A 27,373-nucleotide genomic window follows, 5' to 3' on the forward strand; every position below is an offset into this window, starting at 1 on the left:
TTTTGTCGACTTAGATATATATATTTATTTTAATATGAAAATGAATCCCCTGTTCACATTGAATCCAAACCAATCAGCTCAATCGTTTCAAATAATAGCCTAAGTGCCTTTATATCTCCTATGTATGTATGTATGTTATATCCAATTAATTAAATTCTAACATGGCGTATTATCTTTTATTTTTAGCAGAAGAGTAGTGGTTTTTTTTTTTATCTCTAATCATAGTGGATTTTATTTGTCATATTCGAAATTTGACTCTATTTCCTATATTTAAAATTGCAACATTTGAGAAGGCTGCATTTAAAAATAACCGAGGTGAGAGACAAAGTAAGGATTTCACTAACAGTATGTAAAGGTTTTCTTTCTTAGAAGGCTACGTAAAAGCGATGCCTTCAAAATTTTCTACAAGAATTCTGGAGGTTATCGTCTCTATTTCTTTACAGATCTAATAAACTGAAATTTGAATTGTTAAATAAAAAATCCAAAGTTGAAAAGTAACTAGTAACAGACCAAGGTCGGACAAGAATTCCAAAAACTAAGCCAGGAAGGGTACGTCACTCGCAATTAAAAATCCTTCCACATTGTTTTGGTCACTTTCAACTAAGAAAGTTGATGTTACTGCCATGTCAAAGTGAACAGAAACTTCGTGCCACTGAAGAAAAAGAAAACAGACCAAAACACCCCACTATCGGCCTGCCTACATGTACAAGGATTTCATGGCTCAGCGGCTCTTCCACAAATTTTTTGTACAAAAATCATCTGCATGTCAAACCCTTCTTTATTGTAAACACTATACAGCACCAGAGAAACCTCCAAAAAGACAATCCAATACTTTTCTTGTGTTTTTCTTCCTCTGGTTAAACCCGATCGTCTCTTGCCCTGAGAGAAAATTGAAACCCAGTCAATTATCATGTCGATGGAAAAGGGTGTTTCATGCAAAGACACCCTGAAGAATTATATTATTTACATGAAAATTAACCAAGATGCAGAAAGCAGCAATGGATTATATAATACCAACATTACCTTGTGGTTCAAATGTTAAAGCTGCCCAAAGCTTCATTGCAGGAAAGCGGTTTCCACTTTCTGAACGCTCTGATGAAGGTCTACTCCCTACACCATTTCTGGACCCAATCATCTTCTATAGTTGTCTGATAACATCACACTTCTTTATGCTCATGCTTCACAACTGACATATGACATGTGTCCGGTACAGTTTGCCACCATGGAGGTTTTGAGAGTAAATGATCAACAAATCCCTGTCTGTCCATTTGTCATTCCTTCTAATTATTTTCGTTCAAAGTGAATGGTACTACAAACTTCACTATAATTCTTTGTATATATAGTTTTACTGCAGTCCTATATTTACATGTGAATTTCCTGTGAATTCAGTTCTGATCCTTTCTTCGGAGAGTTCCTCTACCATTGACACCAGAAGTCTTAAACCTAATTCTTTTTGTGAAATGAAAGGTTTCACGACCATCATGAAAGCCCACTATAACTTCCCAAGGAATTCCTCATACCAAAATGTTTTTGGTGAACTGAGAGTTTAATTGCATGTGGACTAGATGATTTGTAAATATCCTTACACTCATCTAGATCGGCATCACAAGTCAGGAGGACCCACTCGGAATCATCGTCCAAGTACTTTAAGTCCATGGTACTCATATCCTCCATATTAAATCTCTTACCAACTTCTTGTAGCAGATCTTGGAAACCCCATGAAGGTTGCAAGCTGAACCTTACCTTTTCTTCTCCATATGACACTTTCACTCTTGGATATGCACCTCGTGGCAAACGAGTATTATTACTCTTGGGAATAGGAGATAAATTCTCTGCATAAGGGTGCTCACTGAGGGACTTATGGCTATGAGACCTAGCTGGTGGTCTTGGTTCCTCTTTAATAAAAGCATGCAACTCTGCTTCACTGTAAGCTCTCTTTAGCATGGTGTTATTGTTTCCTTCCATCAACATATCTTCATTTGAAGGTGGGGCTTCATCAGAGTTTTTCTGGGCTCCACTCGAGCAACAGAGGCTAGAGCTTGAGCTCTGGCTGCAAGAAGACGATGGGGATTTTGAAGCACTGGGATTGTTGTTGGATATACCTTGAGTTTGAGATATGTTTAAGGATACTGATGGTTCAATTGGGTTTAATGTAGCAAAAGCGGTGTTTCCTGATATATTTGGAGACATAATATCTGAACCATAGGCCTTTGGGAAATTTGCATATAAAGAACTCAATTGAAAAGCACCATCTGCACCTTGCACTGAATCAATTACCACTTGCAGTTTTCTTAAGGAGTGCCCTACTTTCTTGATTTTCCTTGAAGGCCAACGTGTGATTCCGTGTTGCCTGCATATGCGCTTCAAAGTAGTGGGACACACTACAACAAAGAAAACTTGTTAAATTATGCAAACAATTAAAAAAAAAACTAACTACCATTAGTATCTATGTATAATAGTGATAGCAAATGACTATAGGGGATAAGATATACATTAATATCAGGAGTAACAATCTTCCTCCCTGATGTATGGAGAAGTTTCTATGAAGGATTATCTAGTTGCGACAGGCTATAACGCTGTATGTAACAGGGAGCAACTCAAATTGGTCCTTTACTAAAAAGCAGTTCAGAAAGGTAATGTTTTGAACAAAGAAAGAATATTTGCAACCATTTTCACGAAACAGTCATTTTTGTTTAAACAAGCAGTTAAAAAGGCTAAGTTAATGTGATCGGACATGTACCACGAGTTCCAAAGAAGTTTTATATTATTAAAAATACTTAAGAGAAGCAAATTAGAATGCAGTAATGGACAACAAAATCTTGCTGTTTTAGAACATTTTAGTTTACTTTTGAAGTCTGTTTGTAAATAAATGAATATAATAATAATATCAGCTGCCAAGACCAGCATACAAGGAGATTTGTACTACAAAAATGCTCAATTCATATTCATACCCTTGGTAACTGTAAAATCCTCTTACTTGCAACCTAGACTTGATCTTTTGCACTCATTAAATATGTGGGAGGATCCACTTAAAGAAAATGAGAAAGAAAAAACATTGTTTAGAAAACATGACCTGATTGAAGGGTTCTACCTGAACAAAGGATGTTCCAGGTATCTTATCAATCAGATAAATTGAGGAAGATTAGTTAAGTAAAAAGTAAAATGTTCAGTGGGTTAGTGACTTTGTGAGGTACTGAGACAATGGAATGGGCAAATATCGATGAGTCTAACAAAATCACATGGATGACTTCAGAGGCAATATTGACCGAGGGATCCAGTGCTGGATTGTTTTAAGTGGAGGAAAATCAGGAGGCTACTATAGAGTAGAAAGCACACTGGCAGAATCACGGTCGACAAGTTAATGGGTAATAATCTTGATTAGGCACAACGAAAAAACTTACCACCAATGCTCTTTGCCGCATCTTTTAAACTTCCTGCAAAATACTGCCGAAGAACTTGCAAGCTAATATTTTTCTCAGTTTTTGTTCGTCTCTTTTCTGTGCCCCTACCAACATTTGAAACTCCATTCTCTCCTAGCACAGAATTCAGATGATCAAAATTCTCTTTGACAGCTCGGTGATGCTGTTTGAACTCTGAGAATGTTTCTTCATGCTGATGCTGTTGTGTAGTAACAATAAATTCTACAGGCTCCCGCTGTTGAAATTTTGATGAAAAGGAAGCAGGTGTCACAATGCTTTTCCCCTTTTGTGCACTTTGCAGGACATCTGGCATGTATGGTGGCTCCTCCAATGAAGTTCCAGTAAGGTTTGGAGTTGTCTCCCCACTAGGTCTTCCAACTTCATTGCAGGGTGGTTTGGCTGAATTACCGCCAGCAGGACCTACCTCATTAACGGGCAAAACAGATTCATTTTGAAGTTCTTCATCTGTGACAACCCTTAAACTCCGACAAACATGCTGTATAATAACAGATAACGTATTCAGCATCTGCTTTTGTTCTTCACTGTCTCTACACTCTACAGGCAAGAAAAATTCCAGAACATAATCTGAAACTCCAGTATATATACTTCTAAGACGAATTGCTACTGCAGCTCTTAGACCAAACACCCTAGCATAATGAGAGAGAGGATATTCAGACTTGGAGAAGGCTGTTATATCAGTAGAGAAGCAAGGTTGATTTGTGGTAAAAGCTTTTCCTGCCACCCCTTGGCCTCTAAACAGGTGGTGGTCAGAGCAAGCTTCATGAAAACCTTTCATGCAAGGATCAGTCACATGACAAGCCGCATCGATGGTTGAGACACAATTGAAGAAGTTTTCTTCAGAATGCCGACTGCCACTTTTGCCTTGTTGGATGCATGGTACCCAGGTTTGAGCCAATGGTAGTCTCTGCGTCTCACAGACAGCTCTCAAGACTTCCCGGATCTCTGGTAGTGCAATGTGATAAGAATTGTTGCCTTCCTGTTCAAAGAAGTCCCCCTTTAGAGAATGATGAACTTGAAATTGTACTCCCACAAGGTTTTTCAAATAAGATGGAAGACCGGGATGTTGTACCTTCATATGAGGAATAATTGAAACTTCAGAACTTCTAAGGTCAACAGCCTGCAAGCAACAGGTTTCTTTAGTGGAATATGAAAAGACAAACAAAAGTTTCAAATTTGTTCTCATAATTTGCCTGCATGTTGAAGGTATCCTCTGGGTCTTGATTCTTCTTGTTAACATTGTTTCTTTAAAATATCAACAACAGTACAGAAATTGATTGGCCTTAAAAAAAACATACAGGGAACAAATACAGTCCAAGAATATCCAAGCTTTGAATAGAAAACTGAATCAAAATTCAAAAAGTTCTGAAAGGATAAAAAATACCTTAAGAGCACTGCAGATACTTTCCAGTTCAGGCTGATAGTTAATCCTTTGAGCAGTTAACACAACCTCCAGAACACCCAAACAGGACCGACTTCCATGCTCAAAAACAGGAAGAGCAAGAGTTCCTTGGACTCCATTCTGCTGAGCATGAGAAACTCGTGGGTACTCCTCCCTACTAAAATATCTTACATCTGGAGTCCATTCTGGCAACCTCCCAAGATAAACCCTACCTGGCAATCCAGTGGCCTCATTTGCATTCTCTTCTACATCAAACTGATAATTGGTTGAGACGGTCCTGTAATTAGCCAGTTGTTGAGAATTAGGAACGTGCCAGAAAGGTTGCCCATAAGTAGTAAGAACACTTCTGCCTCCTCTCTTTATTGGGATCCATACTTGAACAAGGACCTCCGCACCATTTGTAGTGTCTTTTATGTAACTAAGTGCCTGAATTAACCTTTCTTTCAAAGATATTAGGCTCGGATGTGCCTGTGGTTCAATCCACCACTTCCTGCTCAACTCAGAGATTGGAGCAATCATTTCAGATTTGTTACCAACATCATCAGCTGGACACAGCGCTGGTTGGGCAGAACACTCTGGAATCTCACTCATACTTCTGTGAAGACCCTGACTTCCAGTCAGATGGTCGGATTGCGTTTTGCCAGATGGCTGTTCTTCATCGAAAAGTGACTTTTCCTTTCCATCCTTGGCAGCATCTAGGTGCGGGTTCCCGTTCAAATTAGTGTTGTTAATGTCGGAAAAAGGGTTAAAAGGAGAAGAATCAAAAAGGGTAGATGTAGAAGCATTGGCTAGCAAGAAATCAGAACCATCTGTAGTTTCTAACCAGCATCCTCCAAACAAGAAATCGTCGGAGAAATCAAACTCAGGGGCAGAATCAGAGAGAGCCCGCAAGATTGCTCCACGTGAGAAAATGGCATCTTCCATGACCAGTTCTCGTCAGTATCCCATTCGATAGACAGTAAGAAGCACCTTGTCCCTGGTTGTCAAGAAACAAATCTGTTTGAACAGAGAAACACTTCTAAATCTGCAAAGAAGCGGAAACCAGAGCACAAAATGAAAACAAAAACTCCCTTTCTGCGGATCTTTTGTAAAGATCAATTTGAAAAGATGGGCTCTTTAATTTTCTCCTTCACCATAAAAATCAGCTAAAGTTGAAGAAATGAGACCCACATAAAGAGAAATCCGGGGGCTAAAACAAGACAACCTTTTGGACAGGTCCGGCAAAACATCACAGTTGCGGAAAGATCGAGATACAAACCAGTCCACTTTTAAGCAGATTTGTCCAATATGGACATGTATGGCTTTATACCTTCTCTTCGAATTCCTATATTAATGATAGTACCAAAACCCAGGAAAAACTTCCAATAACATCGGAAACAACTACGAAACAGCATGGACAACCCATCTCCCCCCACTCCAAATCCAAAGTAATTAGGAAAGCCGCCAAGAAAACACATACGATCCGGAAAAGAGAACAACTCACTTTATATGAAGAATATTCAAAGCACTCAAAGATGTGAGGATGTCCTCTTATCCTCGAATACCCTCTGCTTCTCCAGATGCAAAAACATGAAGAACACAATCTCCACCCTATAAAGTTTTGTCCCCAGGAAAACCCACCCCCACCAAAAGCTCACTGAGAGTTACTCTCCAACTTCGTTTCTCACTCTAAAAAAAAACTCCTTCCTCGCTTCCTTCTCTCTCCCCTCCCGGTAAAGGAGAATCTATTCCAAAGGGATCCACAAGACTTAGGGATTTCCAGCCTTTCCCGACCACTTGCTACGCAAATTGGCCAAGTCAACTATGGTGAAAGGATTTTTGTTTTACGGGGATTCCCAGGGGAGGGACTGTGAGAGAACATGGGAGGTTCTTCACTTCAGTCCTGGGAAGACGTTCAATACTAGAAATCGAAATCCCCAGGGCGTTCAAGAGACAGATTTCGAGTTTCTGGAGTGAGAGATGCGGCTCCGTTCTGGATTGGGTAATACGGAGCTGTGGGGGATGAACGTTGGATAAAAATTGAAAAGATTCTGACCAAATGCGGTTTGATTCCTCTCAGATTCAGGGCGACCTGTCTTTGGAATATTGTATGGCCAGCCAGACTTGGCAATCAGTTACCCAAACCACGTTATATCTCATACGTGGGGTGGCATCTTTTCCTTCTATGCTATTGTGACAAATTGTCGACGTGAGAAGCATCATAGACACAGCAAGCAGCAGCTCACAGCCTCCACTAAAATTCGATACTTAACCCCTAATCCAAGATTAATATAAACAAACCATGTATCCTCGTGTTTAGATCTCGGATCAGATTTAACCCTTTTTAGGAAAAAAAAAAAACCTAGTTAGTTGACAAAGCTTTATACTCCATAGATTCCCAAAACCTGCCACAACTGGTTTTCTTGAATATTCTTGCTGTCTATGGATGGATCTCCTGGTCTTTGATTCCTTATATTAAATAAAGAAAGAGCAGCCTTACTTTCTCTCCCCCCATCACTTCCAACTCCGACTTTGAGAAAGTAAGCTCCCACCATCCCATTTCCCACCTTTGCATCCCCTCCATCATCCTTCTTTCTTTATCTTTTATCCATCCCTATCCTTCCATTAAACTACCCTCATTAAAGGGTTCAAATGCTATAAACAAAACCTGCATAAAACATTATTCTATTAGAAGCATTATTGGTCCACTCCAAATTAATGGCTGTATCCAATTCATCATAGCTCGTGAGTTTACGAAATGTTGGACCCAAAGCACGGCAGATCAGTAAGTAGTTTCAGCACTTTTTTCTTCCCTTCAAACCTTTTTGGCATCATCACTCTATTTCATCAGTTTCTGTCTTGAATATATGTCATAAATTTTGCTTCGTTTTGAATGTTACTTGTCTTCCTGTATTCGTATTTGCACTTTCTCTGTCTTCCTCACTGTCATCTTAAAGGACATGACAAGGAAAAAATGTAGGAGCTTTTGTGAGAGTGATATGTGTGGCCGACTAAGTGTTTGTGGAATTGTGTAAGCCATTTAAGAATATACAATATCGCTACTGATGGTGTGCCATTGTGTGATGCTGTTGGAAAATGTTAGGCTCGGTTAATGATGATTAGTTTATTCAAAGAAGAGTGTAGGTGTCAAGTATGTTTGATTAAATTATGAATTCCTCTTACGTGCATTCCACCCTATAGCTTTGAAAGTATTCCTTCCCCTCTGTGTTTTTTAATGGGGGAAGCGCCGAAAACACACTTATTATGCTCTTTGATACTTCTATTAGCCAACCACTAGGAAGCCCTACCCACAGAAGCTCTCTGTATCTGGCGCAACAATGCCTGAGAAGTCAGTTTTTCTTAACCAATTGGAGCTATTTGTGTAGACTCTTCTAACCATCAACTTACACATTGAAACAAGAGTAATTGAATGATAACAAAGTTTTGGCGACGGGTTTGCTTATCGATGATCTAAGATATGTTGCCAACCATACTTTGCCTAGAGAAGTTCAATATCAATATGTAGGTTTGCACTTTGCAGCGATTGTCTGATTTAGGGGAATGAACTTTGAGATGTAGCAAAGAAGAAGAGAGATTGGAGTAAGAAATGAGAAAAGAAGTAGAGGCAAAAGAGAGATGGAAAGACTGCATGGAATAAGCACTCGTTAGAGCTGAAGCTCAGCCCTCTCTATTTAATTAACTCACTCAAGTGAAAGTCAGACAAATTACAACAATGACCCTCAGCACCTAAAATTCAATAACTCCCTCAACACTTATGAGAATAACTTGAAACTTTAAACATAGACTCCTATTATGTTGACTAACTTACTACAATACTTAGAGGGACATACACAAATAGAAAATGACTAAAATACCTTTATACATGTATTTCAACAATTTCATTATTCCCCCTCAAATTAAAGCATAAATATCAAATAGCCCCACCTTATCATAGAATAAATGATGCTCACCTCTTTCAAGAGGTTTGATATATATATATTTGGTTCTCTCATGAAAAACTGGATTACTTGCTATAAAAATTGCTGCCTAATCATCACACTTCATAACCATAGGCTTTGTGATACAAAAACCTAATTCAACCAAAACAGATTTTACCCATATGAGTTCACTTACGGTATGAGCTATTACTCTATACTCGGCTTCAGTGCTGGATCTGGCCACAACACTTTGTTTCTTACTCCTCCAACTAACAACCGTAACCTGTTGTGGACCTCCTATGCTATCTTGCTTCCTGCATAATCTGTATCATAGCAGCCTTGTACTTCAACTTTCCCATGAGAGGTATACAACAAACCTTTGCCCAAAGCATTTTTGAGATATCTCAAAGCTTTTATGTGCAGCCACTAAGTGTATTTATGAGGGTGCTCCATAAATTGTTTTATCACTGTCACTCTATGCATTTGGCCTCGTAAGAGTGGCATAAATTAATTTATCTATTAAGCTTTTGTTCTGAGTTTTATCTTTAAGTTCAAGACTCATCATCATGGAGACTAACATTGCCAACAACCTACAAAAGTGCACGGATATATCCTAAGTAACTTGCCAAGATGCAAGTGGGTCTTCACACACTCGATCATTGAAATCTTTGTGACAAAATAATTAGTTCCTGGGACCTGATGTGAAGAAGAACATTTTCCTATCGTGTTGATTCATATACATCAGTAGCATTAATAGAATCATATCCTATAGGCAACTATGATTCAACAATTTGGCATAAGATAATCTTCTCATTCAACAATTGAAAATCAATGGAACCAATCTTATGTTTTAAAGTGTATGTAGTTTTGTGGTTTTGTAAAAGTTTCGATGAACTCACTGGATTCCATGAATCAAGGAAGCATCTGGGGAATATATGACAGATCATTCATGGATTCTCTTTCACAACATGGGAGCCAAAAAGAGGAATACTGAGGGATATCAAGACAGCAGTTCAATTCCAGACTCCTTTCAAGAGAACATGAAAAATGTAGAAAACTAGTGACAAGAGATATAAGTAGGCAGCAAAGGGGGCTATCAGACGGACAGGACACTTTTGCTTGATTAGAATTTTGATTTAATTTTCTATAAACTAAATATTGTGGATCAAATTCAACACCTTCGATTGGGTGAAAGGGATTGATCTGTTTGGAAATTTTATCCAAATAAAAGCACATCGTATCTCATCATTTAAATCATCTTTAATGGAAGAACGTCCTTAGAAATAGATAGATATATACAGAATTTTTAGAAAATAATTGAAGGTAGAGAAATATTCACAACAGCCCTTATTGGGCAAGTAGGAATCATGCATTAAGTCAAGTATACTGCTATAGAACATGTATTTAAATGTGAAGTCCTAAAAGGGTTCAGGGTGGTGTATTAATCATTTAGATTAATGAGATTTGCCTTGGTCAAGGAGGAATCATTCCTAAGCAGGAAAATAGATTGTGCAGATACCAAGTGAAGATTACTTGTGAGGATGATCATCCAGATATATAAATGCTTCTGACTAGTTGTGACTGATGGAGAAGATGACTCTGGAATAAATACTTTATATTTCTATAGAAAGTTTGCTACAGGAATCCACCAAGACCGATTAAATAAAAGAGAGATGTCGTCATGTTGCCTGTTTTTATAATCTGAGTTGTTGATGAGGAACAAAGCAATCTCTACAAACGGAAAGAGTGCACGCGCGTTACTTTTCTCATCAGGAAATTCATCAGACAGATCCATGACCCCAGCTTCCCACTGAGGCTTCCAGAGACTGATTCTTCTGATGATAAGAGCCACCCCTTATGGCTGAATTCTCTGTCGAAATCATGAACTGGTTTTAGTTGTTTATGGATTGACACCACTGGGCTTGATTTGTCTAAGTCATCTCTCCCAGTTTAATACTGAAAGAATGCCACTAATAACACATTTATGATACACACGATCTTTTCATTATTACGGGACCATTAGAAAGCAATGTCCCTGAGTGCAAAGAATGGAAATGGCACAGCAAAATGTCTGAATTAGCAAACTGGTTAACAGAAAAAAATAAAAAAATACAAAACAAAAAGAATCTGAAGTATATCAAAATCTGCTGCAAGATTTGAGCATTTGAAGACTGGAATTCTTCGTTGGTCTCTGCACAAATTGGGCAATTCACCATCAATATTGGCGCTTGTTGAGTCGAGGACGATTGCAGAACACCCGGCCATTGCCTCTTACATAAGCTGCAATTGCTATACTCATACCCGCCCACAGAAGTGAAAACAACAGGTGACGAAGGTTGTTTGGAACTGTAAAAGATCATTAATCACTGTTAGAACACAACCCCAGCCGAACATACTAAGCCTCCAGAACAAACATGAAGAACATCTTTTACTACTCTTGAGCATTATGCTTTTCTTCTTGTCTTGCTAAAAGTTTCAGGGTAAAAGAGAATGCAAGGTGGAACGTTCTGGCACGATGGTTGAGACTATCGAGCATCGTCATATCTGAACGTAATATGACTGTTGACTGAACTAAGTGCAATTCCATTACAACAACTAGACTTTCCATAGATTTGGAGCCATTATAGCACAATCTGCCATTTGCACTTAACACTACCTCTTTACATATGAGCTAAACACATGCATAAAGAGTTAAACTGGAAGATGGAAATTTTGGACTCTTCAGGTTGCAGAAAGAAAGTGAAAAAAAAGTTTTTGGCAACCAAAAACACTTTGTTCCATAAAGAAAACTGATAAACCAAGCTGTTTAAACAAAGCCTTCAAAAGGCTTAGAATATTCTCTTGAAAAAATTGGTGTCTTGGCAAAATAAAGGATACCGAGTCTTTAAGACAGAAAAATGAGTTAATGAGTGATGGAAATCATCTCACCTTGCCTCAATGATATAGTCGAAAATATCAACCCAACCAGAATCAAGCCCAGTGCAAGTGGTAATGACTGGAAAAGAATAAGAATCCTTCTTATAGTCAGTTTAGCCTATCAAATGGTAGGGACTTTGATAACCATAACAAAAAATAACTGCAGAAATACACAAATTTTCTATCCGTTTATAGTGCTCAATGGTGCATGTACTCACAGCTAGAGCTTCAACTCCTCCAGATCGAGATTGTGTATTCATATCTCGGCTGAGAGAAACTATATAATGTCCATGAAGGAGATCAATCGCATCCTTTTCATGCAAAACCAAAGACATAGTTAGGGAAGTTTATTAATAATCAAAACTACAAATTAGAGAAGAAACTAAAGAAAGTCAGTAGAAGGAAAAAAGTATATATTACATTAACTTGTTTCCTAAATGGTGCTTATAGTTAACTACTGAATATTCATGTATAACATGGCAACACTCAATACTCATAAGCAACTCAAATAGGTCAAACTGCTAATCCTCAACCTGGTTAAGGAGGTTGCCTGGTACTGAGCACAACAGTACCAACTACAAGGAAAAAAGTATATATTACATTAACTTGTTTCCTAAATGGTGCTTATAGTTAACTACTGAATATTCAATGTAACATATCAACACTCAATACTCATAAGCAACTCAAATTGGTCAAACAGCTAATCCTCAACCTGGTTAAGGAGGTTGCCTGGTACAGAGCGTAACAGAACGGAAGGATTCATGTCACCAACCTCAATATAGTTGATACAATATTCTGAAGGTTAACCATAGACAACTGAATGAATACATACAAACCTGTTTTGTTCCATCACAGAAATTGTTTAAGTAATATCGAGTCATGGCGTTCCAACCATCTGCCATAAGTCCTGGAACTGTTTGTTTGCCATGCCTAAAAGTCCAAAGTTAAACAGCATCAAAGATATTAAAAATGAGCTTCCAATATATTTCAATGACTCCATACTCACAAGAAGAATATGAAAATGAGTTTCATGAAATACAGAACACCAGAAAACAGTTCATTTAATCTCTCTCTCTCTCTCTCTCTCCCTCTCTCTCTCTCTCTCTCTATATATATATATATTGTTATTAAACCCAACCCAGTAACTGGGTCCAACTGAACCCAGTACAACCAGGTTTCACCCCCAGTTACCAGATCTTTTAAAAACTTAATTGGGGGAGAACTTTTAACAAGATGTACATGAGGGAGGAGGGGGAGTGGAGCCCCACCCTACCCTCTTCCATCTGCTGGGTGAGGGGAACCTCTTGTCCCCGACCCCCCACACCCTGACTAATGGAGAGAGTCAAGGCCCCTCACTAGGCAGGAAGAAAGGGAGAACGCTGCACACACACACATATCCCCCAAAGTGTATGAGCTTATAGGCACATCTTGGTGAAAGAACTCTCTTAAGATCATCATAGTGCAAAATATGCCTGATCAATTGAGAAGGTGGGTGGGTGGATGTATCTTTGAAAGATAAAAAGCATAGGGAATATAGAAAAACAAACATAGAAAACCACATATGATCCTAGAGTTTATAAGCACATCTTAGTCAAGAATTCTCTTAAGATTATTATAGTGTAAAACATGCCTGATCAGTTGAAAAGTCAACACAGGAATATCATGAAGGACAGGCATCACTTTCTGGATTAAGTCAGTTGCCAAATCTCGCCCTCCCCCACCAAGATACTTCTGGGAATTACTATTTGAAGATTAAGACTTTCTATTCACAATTTAACCAAGATCCTGTTCCTACTAGAAGCTGTTCAAACTCTCATTTACATCAGAATCAACTATTATGAGAGATATTCATTAGGGACAGCATTCCAAACAAGTGGTTAAAGGAAAGAGCAGTGCTCTTTTGGCAAGAACATTTTCACAGCTGGGCAACCCATTAGCTTAGATGTCATCTTTTCCTCGAATATCCTCTTTATGCTGACCCATAGCGAACCAGTTTCACAGATGTAATCAATAGTTGTTTGCAAGTTCTTCAACTGCTTTTTTCCTAGTACAAATCATTTGTTTTCAAACAGAAATTCATGCAGACAGGCTCAAAGTATGACAATTGATACGTTTGAACTAAGAACTAAAGAAGCAAGCCTGATTATGAATAAGCCAAAGAAAGAAGGCATCAATGAATGAGCAATCAGAAAGGATGCAATGTTTGTAAAGGTCTAGTAGAGCTTAAAATTTTGAGAATTTTCAGTGAAACTAAGGAGCCAGCCATTCAGGACACTAGCAGATTTTGTAGAGAAATGACAACAGTGAATTGATGATTAAAGGGCAAAATTTGGTTAGCATGACACAAGTTTGGGAATAACATCGGATGGAGAATAGGATTAATTTTAATAGCATAATAAGGTTAAAATAGCAATATTAAAGTCAACCTTGTGTCAATAGATATAGGTCAGCACAACATGGTGATAGCTGGGGGCTGGAAAAATTATTTCAGCTAAAGAATGACTTGCAAAAATACTGGGGATTGATCAACTTGAGTCCCAGCAACAAGGAAACAACTGCCTGAAGAAATGTTCATTGTGTCGAGTCTAACACAATAAGGAGACTAGGAACTCTTTTATAAGCCACCCTGCTTAGTATCTTTCTATGCAAAGTCATTCTAAGCCTACTTACTGAACAAATAACTACTAGAACTAGGTTAAACTGACCGTTGGAAAGAAAAGTAAAGATCTAACTGAAATAATCTTAAGAGAATGATAATCTTAACACCAAACAGTGAGAAATTCATTAATCTATACTAGCCTAACAGCCATTTCAAAAACACTTGCCAAGTGCTATTCCCACTTTGATAAGTAACCAAGTCAAATAACATTAAGTGAAACAAAGGAAGATAAATGAAGTAAATTGACTAAAAGAGAATACCTGACCAAGTCCCTTTTCAGAGCAGGAGTACCAGCATATTGCATGCTAATATCATCCCCATGATAAGCCCAAACTAGAATGACACAAATATAGATACTAGTTAGCAGTTAACTTATAAAGTTTGCTAGCTAATGATGATAAATCAAATTGGCCAACCTCTTCTATAGAGGCCTTCTTGAGAAGGCCTTAATCAAAGAGTTCTTCTCTGTAAAGACCTCTTTAGAAGAGGAAGTATCGTTCGCTACAACCATTTTCAAAGAATCCATTATATAAAAAGTTATGTTTTCGATTTTGTTATACCAATATAAGACAATTTGTAAAGGTAAGTTACTAACATACCCTTACTAACTTAAGTTTTATAACAAAATAAATGTCATAGATCAAGATGTATTTTAAAGGTAAATTATGAAAATACCTGTACATAAAGTTTTATAATAAAATAAATATAATAGATTGCATAATAAATTTAAAGGCTAGATTATGGGCCCACCAATTTTTAGGATAAGTGAGTCCAACATCACATGTGTAAACCCATATTAGTTAGCCTATTTTGTGTACTATTTGTTTGGTGGGGTCCCACATAAGATTTATGAGTCCATGTAAAAAGTGAGGTTTCTTCTATGTCAACCATTTATATGAGGTATATGTATGAATTTTGTAATATTATAAGGTATATTTGTCAAATAAATATTTATTATCTTCTTTTTCCAAAAGAAAAGATCTCCTCTTCGGAGAAGTAAAATTTTTTAGGTTCACCAAAGAGGTGGTTTTCTCTTCTTCAGAAGATGAGTTCTTTCAAAGAGGAAGCTTACCAAATGCATTTTTGAACACTCTCTGATTGAAAGAACAGCTTTTGGGCTCCAAAAAGCCATACCAGACACTAAACCCTAAACCCTAAACCCTAAGCTGCACCACTACTGAACCAGTTCAACCAATAAGTCAATACTGACCATGGGTTTGTAAGCTGGAAAATTTGGGGTTTCACAGCAAGTTTCCCATCAGTGCAACTTGGGTCCCCTAACCCACTGAACACTACACAGCCCTAATTATACCCAATGACAGTGAACCTGATTTTGAAGATCAGGTCCGAAAAAATAATTTGTCAGGTTTCCTAATGCAATGCCTTAAACATGTCCTGAGTTTATAAAGAAAAAATTAATCTGCTTTTGTTGTTCCCGGTTTACAGTGGACTTGGGCCAGAACAAGTTTTGAAAGTGAGTCACTCCATAATTTAGTTTATAAAAGGAAACAGAATTCATTTTTAGGAACTCAATGAAAAAAGCATAGATTCACGACTCAGCGAGTCAACTCTCCAAAGCAAGTGGAGGATAGGGATCATCCCTTGTATTTTTGGTGATGCTAGGCTAGTTCTAAAAATAGCTCAGTAACCTGAACAATGTTTTAAAGAAAAATAAAAAATAAGAAAGAAAACTACTTACCCTTCTTGAAGCTTTCATCAATATTTGGGTGTGCACTAATGGTTTCATTTTCTGAGAAAATCCCTACTTGCTGAAGCTGGCTTTCCAAAATCTTCCTTCCAATCATGCTCTGAAAGTCATAGTGCAGATTATTAGAACAAATGCTATACTTAGGCTATCCAGAAGCAAGAACCCATTCACAGAAACATCGCTGTAGGTTTTCTATCAGAGACATAAAAAATCTATACTTACGGCAGTTGTAGATATAACTATTAAAGATTGAGATTAACTCTATAACAGTATAATAGCGACCCAGGGCGCAACAAACAGCCATAGTACCAAAGGAGATCATCTGTTTTCACCTTTTTCTCTTTTTCCATTTTTTTCTTTGGCTCTGCCTTGCCATATAAATGCAATCAAATCCTCTAGGTGCAGCTAATCGTTGGCCAGCCATGCAAACATCCGAAAAAATAAATTTCTCTTTTGAAATCTGAAGGAGCTTCTTTTCTTTTTTGCCAGGAATACAAAAGTTGGACCACCTACGGACCTAGGCATGCCTTGATACTGGTTTGCATTTGAAATTATGTGAAATCACCCAAGATAGTCTCCTTGGTGCATCAAACCCGAAAATATTCTGGAATAAACTACTAGCTGGAAAATAACTACAGGAGACAAGATATGAACTCAATGCTGACATCCTCGGAATTTCTGAAAGTCCAACCCCAAATTCCAGAGCTATTTCCATCACCAAATTACCACCTTTAATAGGTGAAAGATCATATTTTCAGTACATAATGAGAATATGAGTGATAAATTGCAAAACAATTTGGAGGCACATACATATTGAAGACATTAAGTTAATGCCATGAATATCTAAGTTTATTTTTCAAATATAAATATATCTAAAAAGTATATAGGTACATTTAACTCAAACTACAGATACTTTATGTTAAGCAGTAAAATTATGTAGAAGACAGAGCCTTCCCGCGTCTATTTTTAATTAATTCTACGCTTTAGACTTTGAGCTCATCATCTTCCACAACAACATACAACAGAAAGGAAATGGGTTTCTACAATTAGCTCAAATTGATACAAAGTGTACATCAGCAATGTCAAACAGATAAATGAAATATAAAACATCTCAAATTTCTGACAGAAATGAATCCTCCAAATATAACTGGATGAGTATCAACCTTGGTATCAGGTGGAATCATTCAACATGCAAAGCTAAAACTTAGTAAACCTAACATAAATTTTACCTGTGTAACATTTGTACGGTCTAAACAATCGATGCAATTGGTTCTCACAACTCCATGTTGCTCCTTCACCTTCTCACCAGTAGAGTTCAACATAAAATACCTAAAGAATCCAAATCCTCAGATAAAAAGGCAGCAAAAAAAAGAGAAAATAAAGCAACTTAAGATTACAGTCCAACAGGTCAACATTTTAAAACAAAAAGCTTAATGATGTTTATGGTAAGATCACATACCCATTTCTGTTTAAGTAATCTGCAATCTGATCATAAAGGAGGGAAAGGCGATCGAAATGAATATGCCCGCAAATCCGATGGAAGTCGAAATGTACATATCTAAGTACAACAAATTAAGCTGAGCATGCATAGAAATGAAAACTCTGCTTTCTATAAATAAGGAACCAAGAGTTCTCACCTTACATCCTCGCTAAAAAGATTCTGCATTGCGCTAGCAAATTTTTCACTCAAGCGGCCCTCACTCCCATGCTGAAGAGTGTGAGAAAATAAATAATTATTAGGTGCTTCAGATGACCAATTGATAGAAATATAATCAACATGCACCTTCATCCATTTTTGTACTGTAATCTATAAAATAAACACCTATTTTTATTTTTTTTTACTTGACATGTATTACAAATTGTATCAGAAAATTTTAATCTCATATTGGCAAGGTCAACAGCTAACCTTATTGACAAGGTCAACAGCTAAGACAGATCCGTAACGTTTTCGCAGGTCAAGGAAGTGACGTTCAGCCACTCGAGGCTAGTCAAAATTGAAAGAAAAACAAACTTAGTTCCGAATCTCTAGAAAAAGCACTGCCATGGAATCAATAAGGTAACAATTTATGCACCAAAAACTAGTCTATAATAGATTGTAAGTGTAATATAATATCAATACAATAAAAAACAGTCATATATCATTCAATAAATAAATACGGTGCTTCAACACTCACTGCTTCTTCCGGTCTCACAATTCTAAAAGGTGGTTTGTATGACAAATCAACAACCTGCTCCCATAGTATTGGAATGGACCCTCGAACCTACAAAGAGAGAATTCTTGTAAGAAAAAAATCCAGGAAATCTTACAAATTAAAGCGTAACAAGTAGGGTGGCATTAAACTGAGCCGGTTCGTGAACTACTCGGACTTGATTTGGTTTTTTTTTTTTGAATTATGCTGCATATATTGATAACAAAAGAAAGAAGATTACAAACCTAATGCTGGGGGCCTGACTCCACAACAAAGTGTTGGAGAGAGATGCCCACCTTGGCCTGGGAATCTGCCAGGTGATTAGCAAATCGTGGAATGTGATTCCACTTATAGATTAAAGGAGAAATTAAATTACATATTTCCTTGAACATATCCCAATGACGCCATGGGAGATGGTCGTGGTTTGCACACCAGTTGATGACCACTTTTGAGTCACCTTCAATACAAAGGGGACCAGAAAGGTTGCCATAGAAGATTTTGAGCCCGTGTTAAAGACCCGAGAGCTCTGCTATAGTAGAATCTGAGTTGCCAAGGGGGCCTGCATAAGAGAAGAGGAGGTCACCCTTTTTTAGCGTGGATAACACCACCGAACCCTGCCATACTTGATTTGGTTCAGTTTGATTTTTTTCAAACTCCAGCCAAACTCAGGATTTAAGTTGAGTTCGTTAGGTGAAACAAGCTGAGCTCGAGCATGATAATGCTCAGCTCATGAGTTTGAGAGCCACATGGTCATTTGCAGCTGTTTCAAGAGATGAAAGATGGTGCCTTTATGCTCCCTGTGAATTCTAAATGTTCCCTGAAAATCTGCCCTATATTAAATGCTACAAGCAAGCGGACAACTGTTTTTCCATTTTCTTTTCTGCCTTCTTTTTATCTGCCCAAGTTTACTGACACGTTTACAGACACATAAAGACTTCAAATTGCAATGCTTCTTGCTTCTTCTTTTCTTCTTCTTTTTTTCTTCCTTTTTCTCTCTTTTCTTTCTTTTTTTGCAAGTTATTTTGAGTTAAGATCTTATACTAGTAGTCTTTGCAGCTCTCTTCTTCGTCATCATGGCCATATTCATAGCCACAGTCTCCATACAGGCCTTGTTGCTAGATGCTGGATTGGGGTTTTTTTGGTCGTCCTAGCATGCCCATCTGCTCATTTCTTATCTTTGGTTGTTCTACTGTACAAATCAAACCAGAGTGTGTGGATGGGGGGTTTGATTGATGTTTGGAATGTGTATTAGGGTGTATTCATTCATTCGTTGGCTACTCATTTTGTTTTGGGGTTGAGGACAGAGGTTATTTGGGATAAGTAATGTGATTTTATTTTGGGTCTATTGTACATCCCTGAGGAAAATACTCAGTTTCCTCTTCCTCTTCTCTCATCTCTGTTCTAAGGTTTTCTTCCTCTCTCTTGGATCTCCGGTTTATCTTTCTCCTTTGCTTTTGTAACTTGAGCAGAGCTTGAGCTCGTAGAAAAATTGCTCCAGCCGAGTTTGAACTTAGCAATAGGCTCGAACTCGAGCCCGAGCTCAAACCTTAATGGAAAGACATGAGCTGAGCCCAAGCTTGTATAAGTTCATGTTTGGCTTGGTGCAACACAATGCCACCACTATTAACAAATACAAAGACTCAACTTAAAAAAGAGTAGAAGAAAGGTGAATAGCAAAAGATTGGAATATGCTACATGTTATACAAACTACAAATCAGTATTTCAAGAACTCGAGAAGGCAGCAGCCCAATAAGGCTGAACTGGAGCCAGAGGTATGCTCCTTTTACGTAACAAAAAGGGTATCTTCCTAAAACCAGACGATCTGGACTGTCATGTGATTCTACTGCTGAATCAGTAAACCCAGACAGGTCCATGAAATTGTTTTATATGTTCCCTTTTTAAAGCAATTTTTACACATCATCACATTTTATATGATAGACTAATTTATATTGAATTTTTCACCTGAGTTTATCATTTATAACATCAAGCCAGTTCAACTAATTGAGGAAACTGGGTGAATTGGATAGACAATAAGCATACAAGCTTCCTATTATCACTCATCAGGTTTACAGCATTAGTCTAAATGCAAAGGCTACAGACAAGCGATACATAGTTATTGACAGAGTGTATTCAATTTATAAATATGCAAAGAGATAGACCTAGATATGCATAAATCTTCATTTATGCCAATGTTTATATTTAGGAGAATGGTCTGTTGTGTAAATTTCTTCAGAACACAACAGGAGCTGGATCAAGTATCTTGTAGCAAGGCAGTTACCACAGCACCCACCTTCCATCGATGGCTTGGAAGTTCATCGGACCAGAATTTTTTTGTATCCTCAATCTGTGCATGCTCATTTTCTCTTTCTGACTGAATTAATTCCTTGTAGTATTTGGTCTCTGATTCTGTTACCCAGCTTCACATGTTAGTCTCATTGTTAGAGATGTTGTTTTAGAGAATCAGTGTTGCTCCCATTTCTCAGTGCCAAGGGCTTGGTATGAATGAAAAGATTTTTTTCAGAAAATTTAGGGTGATTGAAAAGACATCCACTACATCCTGTTCTGAAGAAATCCAACAAAGAGTTTGAAGATAGCCAAGTAAATTCATTGGAGAAAATGGGCTTTCATTGCTTTCTATTGAATACAGTCCTTCCCTGACTAGTAGCTGCTGCTCTCATACCAAGGACAGCTTCAAGGGTGGAATGTCCACTTAGGCAGGCACCACTAGCTTAACTCTAATGGGAGCTCCAGAGAAAATTTGAGCAAGGTTGAGTAGTGTCATTAGCAAGTATAAGGGTGCATTTAGCTGAAGTATTCCGGTCCATTGGAGAGAGCTACTCGTTTGAGGCAAAAATAGAATCCTTCTTCAAGGCCTAAAGCTTTACAAGAATACCAGCTCCAGCCACTGAATGGTGGCAGGAGAATGGAGATACCATAGTCATTATATCTTGCATTAAAGAAACCAACAAGGCTCCTTGGAGACTTGATCAATTCAGCAAGGACTGTAACATCTCTACACTGCTCTCTGTCTCTTGGATCCACTATCCAAGATCGGGTAGTTCAGTACTGCTCTATCTGGGTAGTGATGGCTTTGCTCATTAAACCCTTGTGGTGGACATCTTTATCACCTTTTTGCATTTTATTTTTATTTTTCTCTTCTTTGGCTCTTTGCCATTGCCTCTCCTTTTCGGCGAATGGTGCTTTCTGAATTCCTTCTCTTTGCTAAATAAAATTCATGAGTATTAAAACGTAATTTAAGATGCCACAACCTGAGTAAAACATATCAAAATCAAATTCAGAATAATTGGAGAATTGATTACTAATAGAAGTTCACAGCATGGCATAGCAAGAGTCATCATACAACTCCTTGCCTTGGTGAAGTAAATTGATGATGCATCAGTAATGGACATACATTCCTCATATGGCATCTCACACAACACACACATCTGGGATTTTAACATAAGAAGAGCATTGAGGGAGAATGAAGAGATGGAAGCCATGAACCTCAAGGTGATGTTTGAAAATACTTGCATTGGAGGCTCAGGAGAGGACATTATAATCTAAAGGGGTGGCGCCTCATGATCATACATGGCCACTACCCAATATGCTTTCATCAATGACTAGGCCCTTTAGCAAAAGGTCGACAATCATCACCTAGAAAATCTCTACCTCAGGAATCACACATTTTATAACAAGTACCGCAAAAGATAGAATCCTCACGGTGGACAAACTATGAAGAAGAGGTAACACTATTGAGGACCAACGGATAAACATTGTGGCAAGCTCCCAGAAATTGTGGATCATATCTTTCTCCATTGTCTTTCTCAAGGCAAGTGTGAAATGTTTTTTCTTCTTAATTTTAGGCTTCAATACTATTTCCTACTCATCCTTGAATTCAATGCATGAGCAAACAACCTCAATCCATAGGAAAATTTTGATAAGAAAATTGGATATTGTCCTTTGATGCAATCGTTTGAAACATCTGGAGAGAAAGAACCAAGGAATTTTTACGATAAGTAGAAGTTCAGTGGAGGAATTGTTGAAGCTTCAATGCATTGTGCTTTTTTGACAAGCTAATTTCAAGAGACCTGCCACCTCCCTAGCTCTCTCATAAGAAGGAACTGGAAGGTTTAGAGATAAGTAGAAGTGGCCCTCTTCACAGTGAAGGAGACTCAAAGGTAGAAATTGGTTGGTGCAAATATGCATCCTCCCCCCGGTGGTGCCATTGGGACTCTTTTCGGGAGATTCTTGAAATTGCCTTTCAATTTTCTTATATTTGGTCTCACATTCCGAAATCTACAAACTCGACAGCAAATGTGCTTGCCAAGATGGGAACAATCCTTCAATCTCTTGTTGTTAAGGATTTGCTCATTTGTCCTTTGTAATTTTTTCTGTTAATATATACATCATTTTCAAATAAAAAAAAAAAGGAACTAGAAGGTTGTCATCAGTTCTTTTGATCACATCATACCCAATCTCACAGCTTGGGTGAAACTCAATTTTGATGGCAGTTTATAGACTCTAAAACAACCATAGACTTAAAAAAATAAGTTGCATCACCATAATAGAAATTCCCAACGACTAAAACCTTCTAATTGCAGTTGAATATTAACTTGCTAAATTGAGAATCGGTTGCTAAGAAAGAATTTCAGCAACTATCTTAGATGGAAACTACTAACAATAGACTTGATAACTTTGAGACTTTCCTAATTTGAAAATGAATAAAGGATCAATAATAACCAAAGACTTTCCTAAAAAAATTCTCCTAATTAAAACTGTTAACAAAACAAGAAACTACTGAGAGTAGAACCTTGCCATCTTGCCCTACATAAAAAGTACTACAAGTGAGTACTTTCCAAAACAATAGCTTCCAATGAAGCAAGTTTTTATCATTCAGTCTTCTTTTTTTCTTTCCCTTTTCCTTTGTTGTATAGTTTCGATTGTTCTAGAACAATATCTTCATATTCTTTAACTTTTTCTTCCACAATTGAGCCATGTACGACATCAAGGGTAAGCTTTGTTAAAGATATTTCAGGTTATATCAATCTTGTATACCCTGCATCCTTTAGCCAGTGTAAGGCAACTGATGCAGAGTTGAGAGACATCCTCCAGGGCCTCCAACTTTACATGGGATGGTTCACGACCCCCCCTTGTTGTCGTTATTAGTTGGGTAAGTGGTAGCAAGCATCCTCCTAGTCACTGCTTGATGTACTTTGGTGAGATAGAGGACCCCATGTAAAAATCGGAACATTTCTTGGTTACAAGCTCCTACAAGTACAAATAGCATCATCAATATTTTAGCTCAGGAAGGAGTCATGCAGCAGCACCTTGCTATCAGCTCCTCACTCCCTCATGTTGTTCATCAAGAATCTTTAGCTTTATCTTTGGGAAATTCGGTGCTCACTTTCTTAATAAATAGGAGTCAACAGTCAGATTATAAGCATGTTTCCGGTTCTTCGACATGTTCTTTTACTGTCCTATTTTTAAGTCAGTTTAGAAATTAATTTTTCAGTTTTAAAGAGCTAAAGACAATTTTTTAACACAAAAGTCAAAGTCAATTGGCTTCAAGGCTCTTTATTAATCACATTTGCATTCTATTTGCACACCAAATTTATTAATAAAGTGTCTACAACAGGGAATAGAATGGCAACTGAACTATCAAGATTAACAAGTTGATTAGCTCACTCTCTCCAGTTCTCCTCTTTCCTTTCTTGTTTCTTCATTTACAGAATCGAACCATAAGTTTACTCCGTTGATCACCACAGAAAGTTAACACCAAGATAGTTGTTTGCTTCTATAGTAGACCAAGGACAAATTTGCAGTATTCAATAGTATATGAACCTCAATATCCTCAATCCTGTCCAGCTTTCAAAACTTGAGAACTTACTTTCTTGCACAATAATTGATCTCCAAAGAATGAACATGATATATTTTTTTATCCAAATAAAATGTGGTTAAAGAGCAGAGTTCAGTTTCAAAAAAATGAGGAGCATAGTTCATGATCAAACAGTCTAAATACTACAGAAACTTAAAACTGCTTTCTAAAAATAAAAATAGACAATTTCCCAAGGTGAGCGCCACAGTTGTAAGCAACAGCAAAGTGGCAGCAGAATAAGAACAAAGAAGTGAAGGAACCATGCAAAACAATTATTCAATATCAAATTACATTGAGCTGCAAATGACAAACAGATTAAATGAACTAGAGCACATGACCATATAGGCTATAATAGCTTTTCCTAATGAGTTTCAGAATGCTTTTTCTAACCTTAACAAATAATTACCCATTTAGACAAGTGAACTACCAGTAATAGAGTAATAACACCATTTCCTAGAAGATCTACAAGCCAAAGGAGCTCTATAAATGACCTCCTAGACTTTACCTGCACAAATGATGATGTGAATCCTTTTGCTTGTACAATCTGTTCAGTCTCCACAAAGTTTGCAACATAGCCATCAGGGTCAGCCCCTCTTCTCCACATTCTAGTTCCTTCCAAAAATATGCCCATTAACAATTGGATCAGCTGATCAGAAAGCTAACATCACAGCTTTGAAGCTAATGTATGTGAAGATCATTGACATTATAAATATGTCTAGCATCGGAAGTTCTGATGTGGCTTTTAGTGCAAAAGGTAACATAATGAATCAACAAATGTTAGATCAATGAAATTAAGCACCGATGACACATTAGCTGAGACCATATCTGGAAGGAGCAGTCAAAACAGCAAAAAGATAAAGTAGAAACTAAGAAAACAATCATCTCAACCATTCACTTACCTGTTCTCCTTGTGCATCTCCGAACAATAAGAGTTACATCAATTATTTCTTTCCCCATTGCTGACTGGAAATGCTGGAAACCTGATCAGCAGTTAAGGTGACAAATCAACAGAAAAATGAAGACAATATCTAAGCTCAAGCCTTCCATGAACTGGTAGAATCAGAACAACCCATCTTGAACCCTAGAACAAGTTACAAATACTACTGATGCCAAAGAAAAATGTCAATATTTCAAACTGTGAGGATATTGCCTTGGATCACAGGAAGCAAGTATGGATCAAGCTGCATACATAAGATAATGGTAAACAAGCTATCAGATGGGGCAAGTTTACAGTTGTATAACACCATTAACATAGAAATATCGAATTGCATCTATTTTTTGGTAGATAAAGAAAAAAGGATATCACCTGGTCATCTATGAGCACTTCTAACATGTAATTATTCCAGATAAATCTAGGCTCTGCCTGCAGAACATCGGTATGTCAAAATCATATAGTTGTTACTGACTGAATCAAATCAGTTCAACATTTCTTTTCTGATCCTGCCTAAAGAACCTCATATCTTCTACCACTAAAAGCCATATTGTTACAATATAACAACTCTGCAAAGTGAATGTAGAAGCACTTCTCTTAGTTCATGCTTTATAAAAACTTTTACCTGTCTCCAAAGAGGAAGAATTTTTGATTCATTGCCCAAGTCATACAGCCGCTGTGCACTACATTACCAGAAAGTCTAAATGAAAGATGTGATATAGTGGAAAAAATAATGACTACAGAAAAGCCAATGAAGCAAAAGAAAGATAAAAGTAACACTGCATCAAAATAGGGATATGCACCAACCTAAGAGTCAGATTGACATTATAAGAGAAGTATAGACCACACATTCTCTCTGAAGCATTGAGGAGCTCAGAAAACACATTCTCCATCTTTTTCTGTGAACAAAAATGAATTTTGTCATTGACTTTGCAAGATAACAGAGAGCAACTAATAGCCACCCTTTTACCTGCTCTGAGGTAGAATTATTTAGAGATCGGTTGCACGGTAATATCTGCAAAGAAGTAACTTTATAGATAGGATACCCCATGTAAGTCCCAACACACTCACGGTCTGTTATTACTACTATATATGAACCTGCAATGAAAAAAAAGAGAGAATAAATAAGAAAAGTAATTGATGAGTGGGTGTCTAGTCTGTGTAACAGACCGATGCACTTGTTATCACCTTTACTTTCTTCCTAATGGATAGTAAAAAAATAACCGCATACGTCTATCATATTAAAAATCCACTAAAAGTACACGTAAAGAAAATTTTCAAGGGCAATAGAGAACATGAAATTTATTCAAACATCACAAGTGCAATGTGAGTTGAACAGATTAAGATTAACTTATGAATTTTAATTGAGCACAGTAAAATTGACACGAAATAAGTAACATGCTTGCCTGCAATAAGCTTCAGCACCCCTATGAGGCCATATATTGTGCTAATTTTTGGAGCTCGAACGGAGCTGCTTTGAGGAAGCTCTCCTATATTCAACAAAACAAACGGTCACCAAAAGACAAATTTTAATCCAACAAAGAAATGGTAAAAGAGAAGAAAAAGATGAAGCAGCGCTACAAAACTTTCCCAACTTCAAAATTTCTTACCGGTTTGCTTGATAGATCCATCGACACGACTGATCGTCAAAAGTGAATGGGAGATGCCATCAGTCGGCTCAATGACATACTGATCCGGCAATTCCCATAGTCTCATTCGCTCGCAAAACCTTTGCCTAGAATCAACCTTCTCCATTGCAGCCACTATCTGATTTACTAAAAATTAAAACATCAAACTTCACGACCGAATAACGTAAAACTTCACTTAGAGACAAAAAAAAAACAAAAATTCAAAGAGGACCCATTTCATTATTCCTTGTGTCTCTACATCCGTAACCATAATCGAAGCAAAAAACAAATAAAACGCAAACCCAAATCAACTTGGCATACCAGGAGGAAGGGGAGAAGTGAGAGAGGTGTCAAGGAGGCACAAAGGGCAGGAGAGGCGAGCAGACCGAGAGAGGAGTGGTTGAAGAAGCCTTGTAGCGCGGTTTCTGTTGGGAATTATAGTAGGATCGAGAAATGGGGATCTGAGGAAGGAAGAATTCCGAGTCGAGGGGAAAGAGGAGTGACCAACGCATAACAGCCCTGACGACCGCATAAGCATAAAAATTTAAACGCAGACAGGATCTTCGCCTTAAAAGAGTCCGGTAACGCGTTACAGGCTTACAGCCATTTCCAATTATTATTTTGATTTAATTCATTTACGCTGTTTACCCAGAAAATGGAAGATAATCGTGGATAAGGGAAGATGTTTGATTGAAATAGGTCATTAGTAGA

At 37.5% G+C, this 27,373-nt stretch overlaps 2 protein-coding genes across 4 annotated transcripts; both read right to left on the reverse strand.

The window, feature by feature from the left end:
- Nucleotides 1-536: 536 nt before the first annotated feature.
- LOC137939255 (protein NLP5-like) lies at nt 537-5,871 on the reverse strand. The gene is made up of 5 exons (XM_068784490.1): nt 4,822-5,871; nt 4,510-4,557; nt 3,402-4,416; nt 1,024-2,381; nt 537-879 (listed from the first exon to the last, which is right to left on the reverse strand). Exons 1-4 carry the CDS (start codon nt 5,761-5,763, stop codon nt 1,480-1,482), a joined length of 2,907 nt encoding a protein of 968 aa, XP_068640591.1. The 5' UTR covers nt 5,764-5,871; the 3' UTR covers nt 537-879; nt 1,024-1,479.
- A 4,866-nt stretch (nt 5,872-10,737) lies between these two features.
- LOC137938615 (phosphoinositide phosphatase SAC7-like) lies at nt 10,738-27,178 on the reverse strand. Of its 3 annotated transcripts, none has more exons than XM_068783578.1 (21): nt 26,984-27,178; nt 26,645-26,801; nt 26,441-26,524; nt 26,005-26,132; nt 25,842-25,933; nt 25,660-25,717; nt 25,410-25,466; nt 25,251-25,284; nt 25,003-25,083; nt 24,609-24,715; nt 18,214-18,300; nt 17,946-18,023; nt 17,677-17,747; nt 17,499-17,597; nt 17,269-17,368; nt 16,031-16,139; nt 14,592-14,664; nt 12,509-12,602; nt 11,891-11,983; nt 11,685-11,751; nt 10,738-11,102 (listed from the first exon to the last, which is right to left on the reverse strand). In XM_068783578.1, exons 2-21 carry the CDS (start codon nt 26,787-26,789, stop codon nt 10,972-10,974), a joined length of 1,788 nt encoding a protein of 595 aa, XP_068639679.1. In that variant the 5' UTR covers nt 26,790-26,801; nt 26,984-27,178; the 3' UTR covers nt 10,738-10,971. The 3 variants fall into 3 exon arrangements, with proteins under 3 accessions (XP_068639679.1, XP_068639680.1, XP_068639681.1); XM_068783579.1 differs by having other exon boundaries at nt 26,645-26,809; XM_068783580.1 differs by lacking the exons at nt 10,738-11,102; nt 11,685-11,751 and having other exon boundaries at nt 11,942-11,983; nt 12,505-12,602.
- Between the last annotated feature and the right edge of the window lie 195 nt (nt 27,179-27,373).

Source organism: Aristolochia californica, unplaced genomic scaffold (assembly GCF_029961685.1).
Source record: "Aristolochia californica isolate CCGP_79_NKW_82.1479 unplaced genomic scaffold, dmAriCali1.0.hap1 SCAF_8, whole genome shotgun sequence".
Lineage (NCBI taxonomy): Eukaryota > Viridiplantae > Streptophyta > Magnoliopsida > Piperales > Aristolochiaceae > Aristolochia > Aristolochia californica.

Bases quoted from the DNA above. Each gene is read 5' to 3' on its own strand.
- LOC137938615 (XM_068783578.1), bottom strand. From the start codon at position 26,789: ATGGAGAAGGTTGATTCTAGGCAAAGGTTTTGCGAGCGAATGAGACTA. The intron at 25,285-25,409 runs GTGATATCCTTT...TTATGTATGCAG, and splicing joins AAGTGCTCATAGATGACCAG to CTTGATCCATACTTGCTTCC. The intron at 18,024-18,213 runs GTGAGTGTTGAA...AATTTTGACTAG, and splicing joins TTGTGAGACCGGAAGAAGCA to CCTCGAGTGGCTGAACGTCA.
- LOC137939255 (XM_068784490.1), bottom strand. From the start codon at position 5,763: ATGGAAGATGCCATTTTCTCACGTGGAGCAATCTTGCGGGCTCTCTCT. The intron at 4,558-4,821 runs GTATTTTTTATC...TGTTGCTTGCAG, and splicing joins GTATCTGCAGTGCTCTTAAG to GCTGTTGACCTTAGAAGTTC. The intron at 4,417-4,509 runs GTACAACATCCC...TTCTTTGAACAG, and splicing joins CAATTATTCCTCATATGAAG to GAAGGCAACAATTCTTATCA.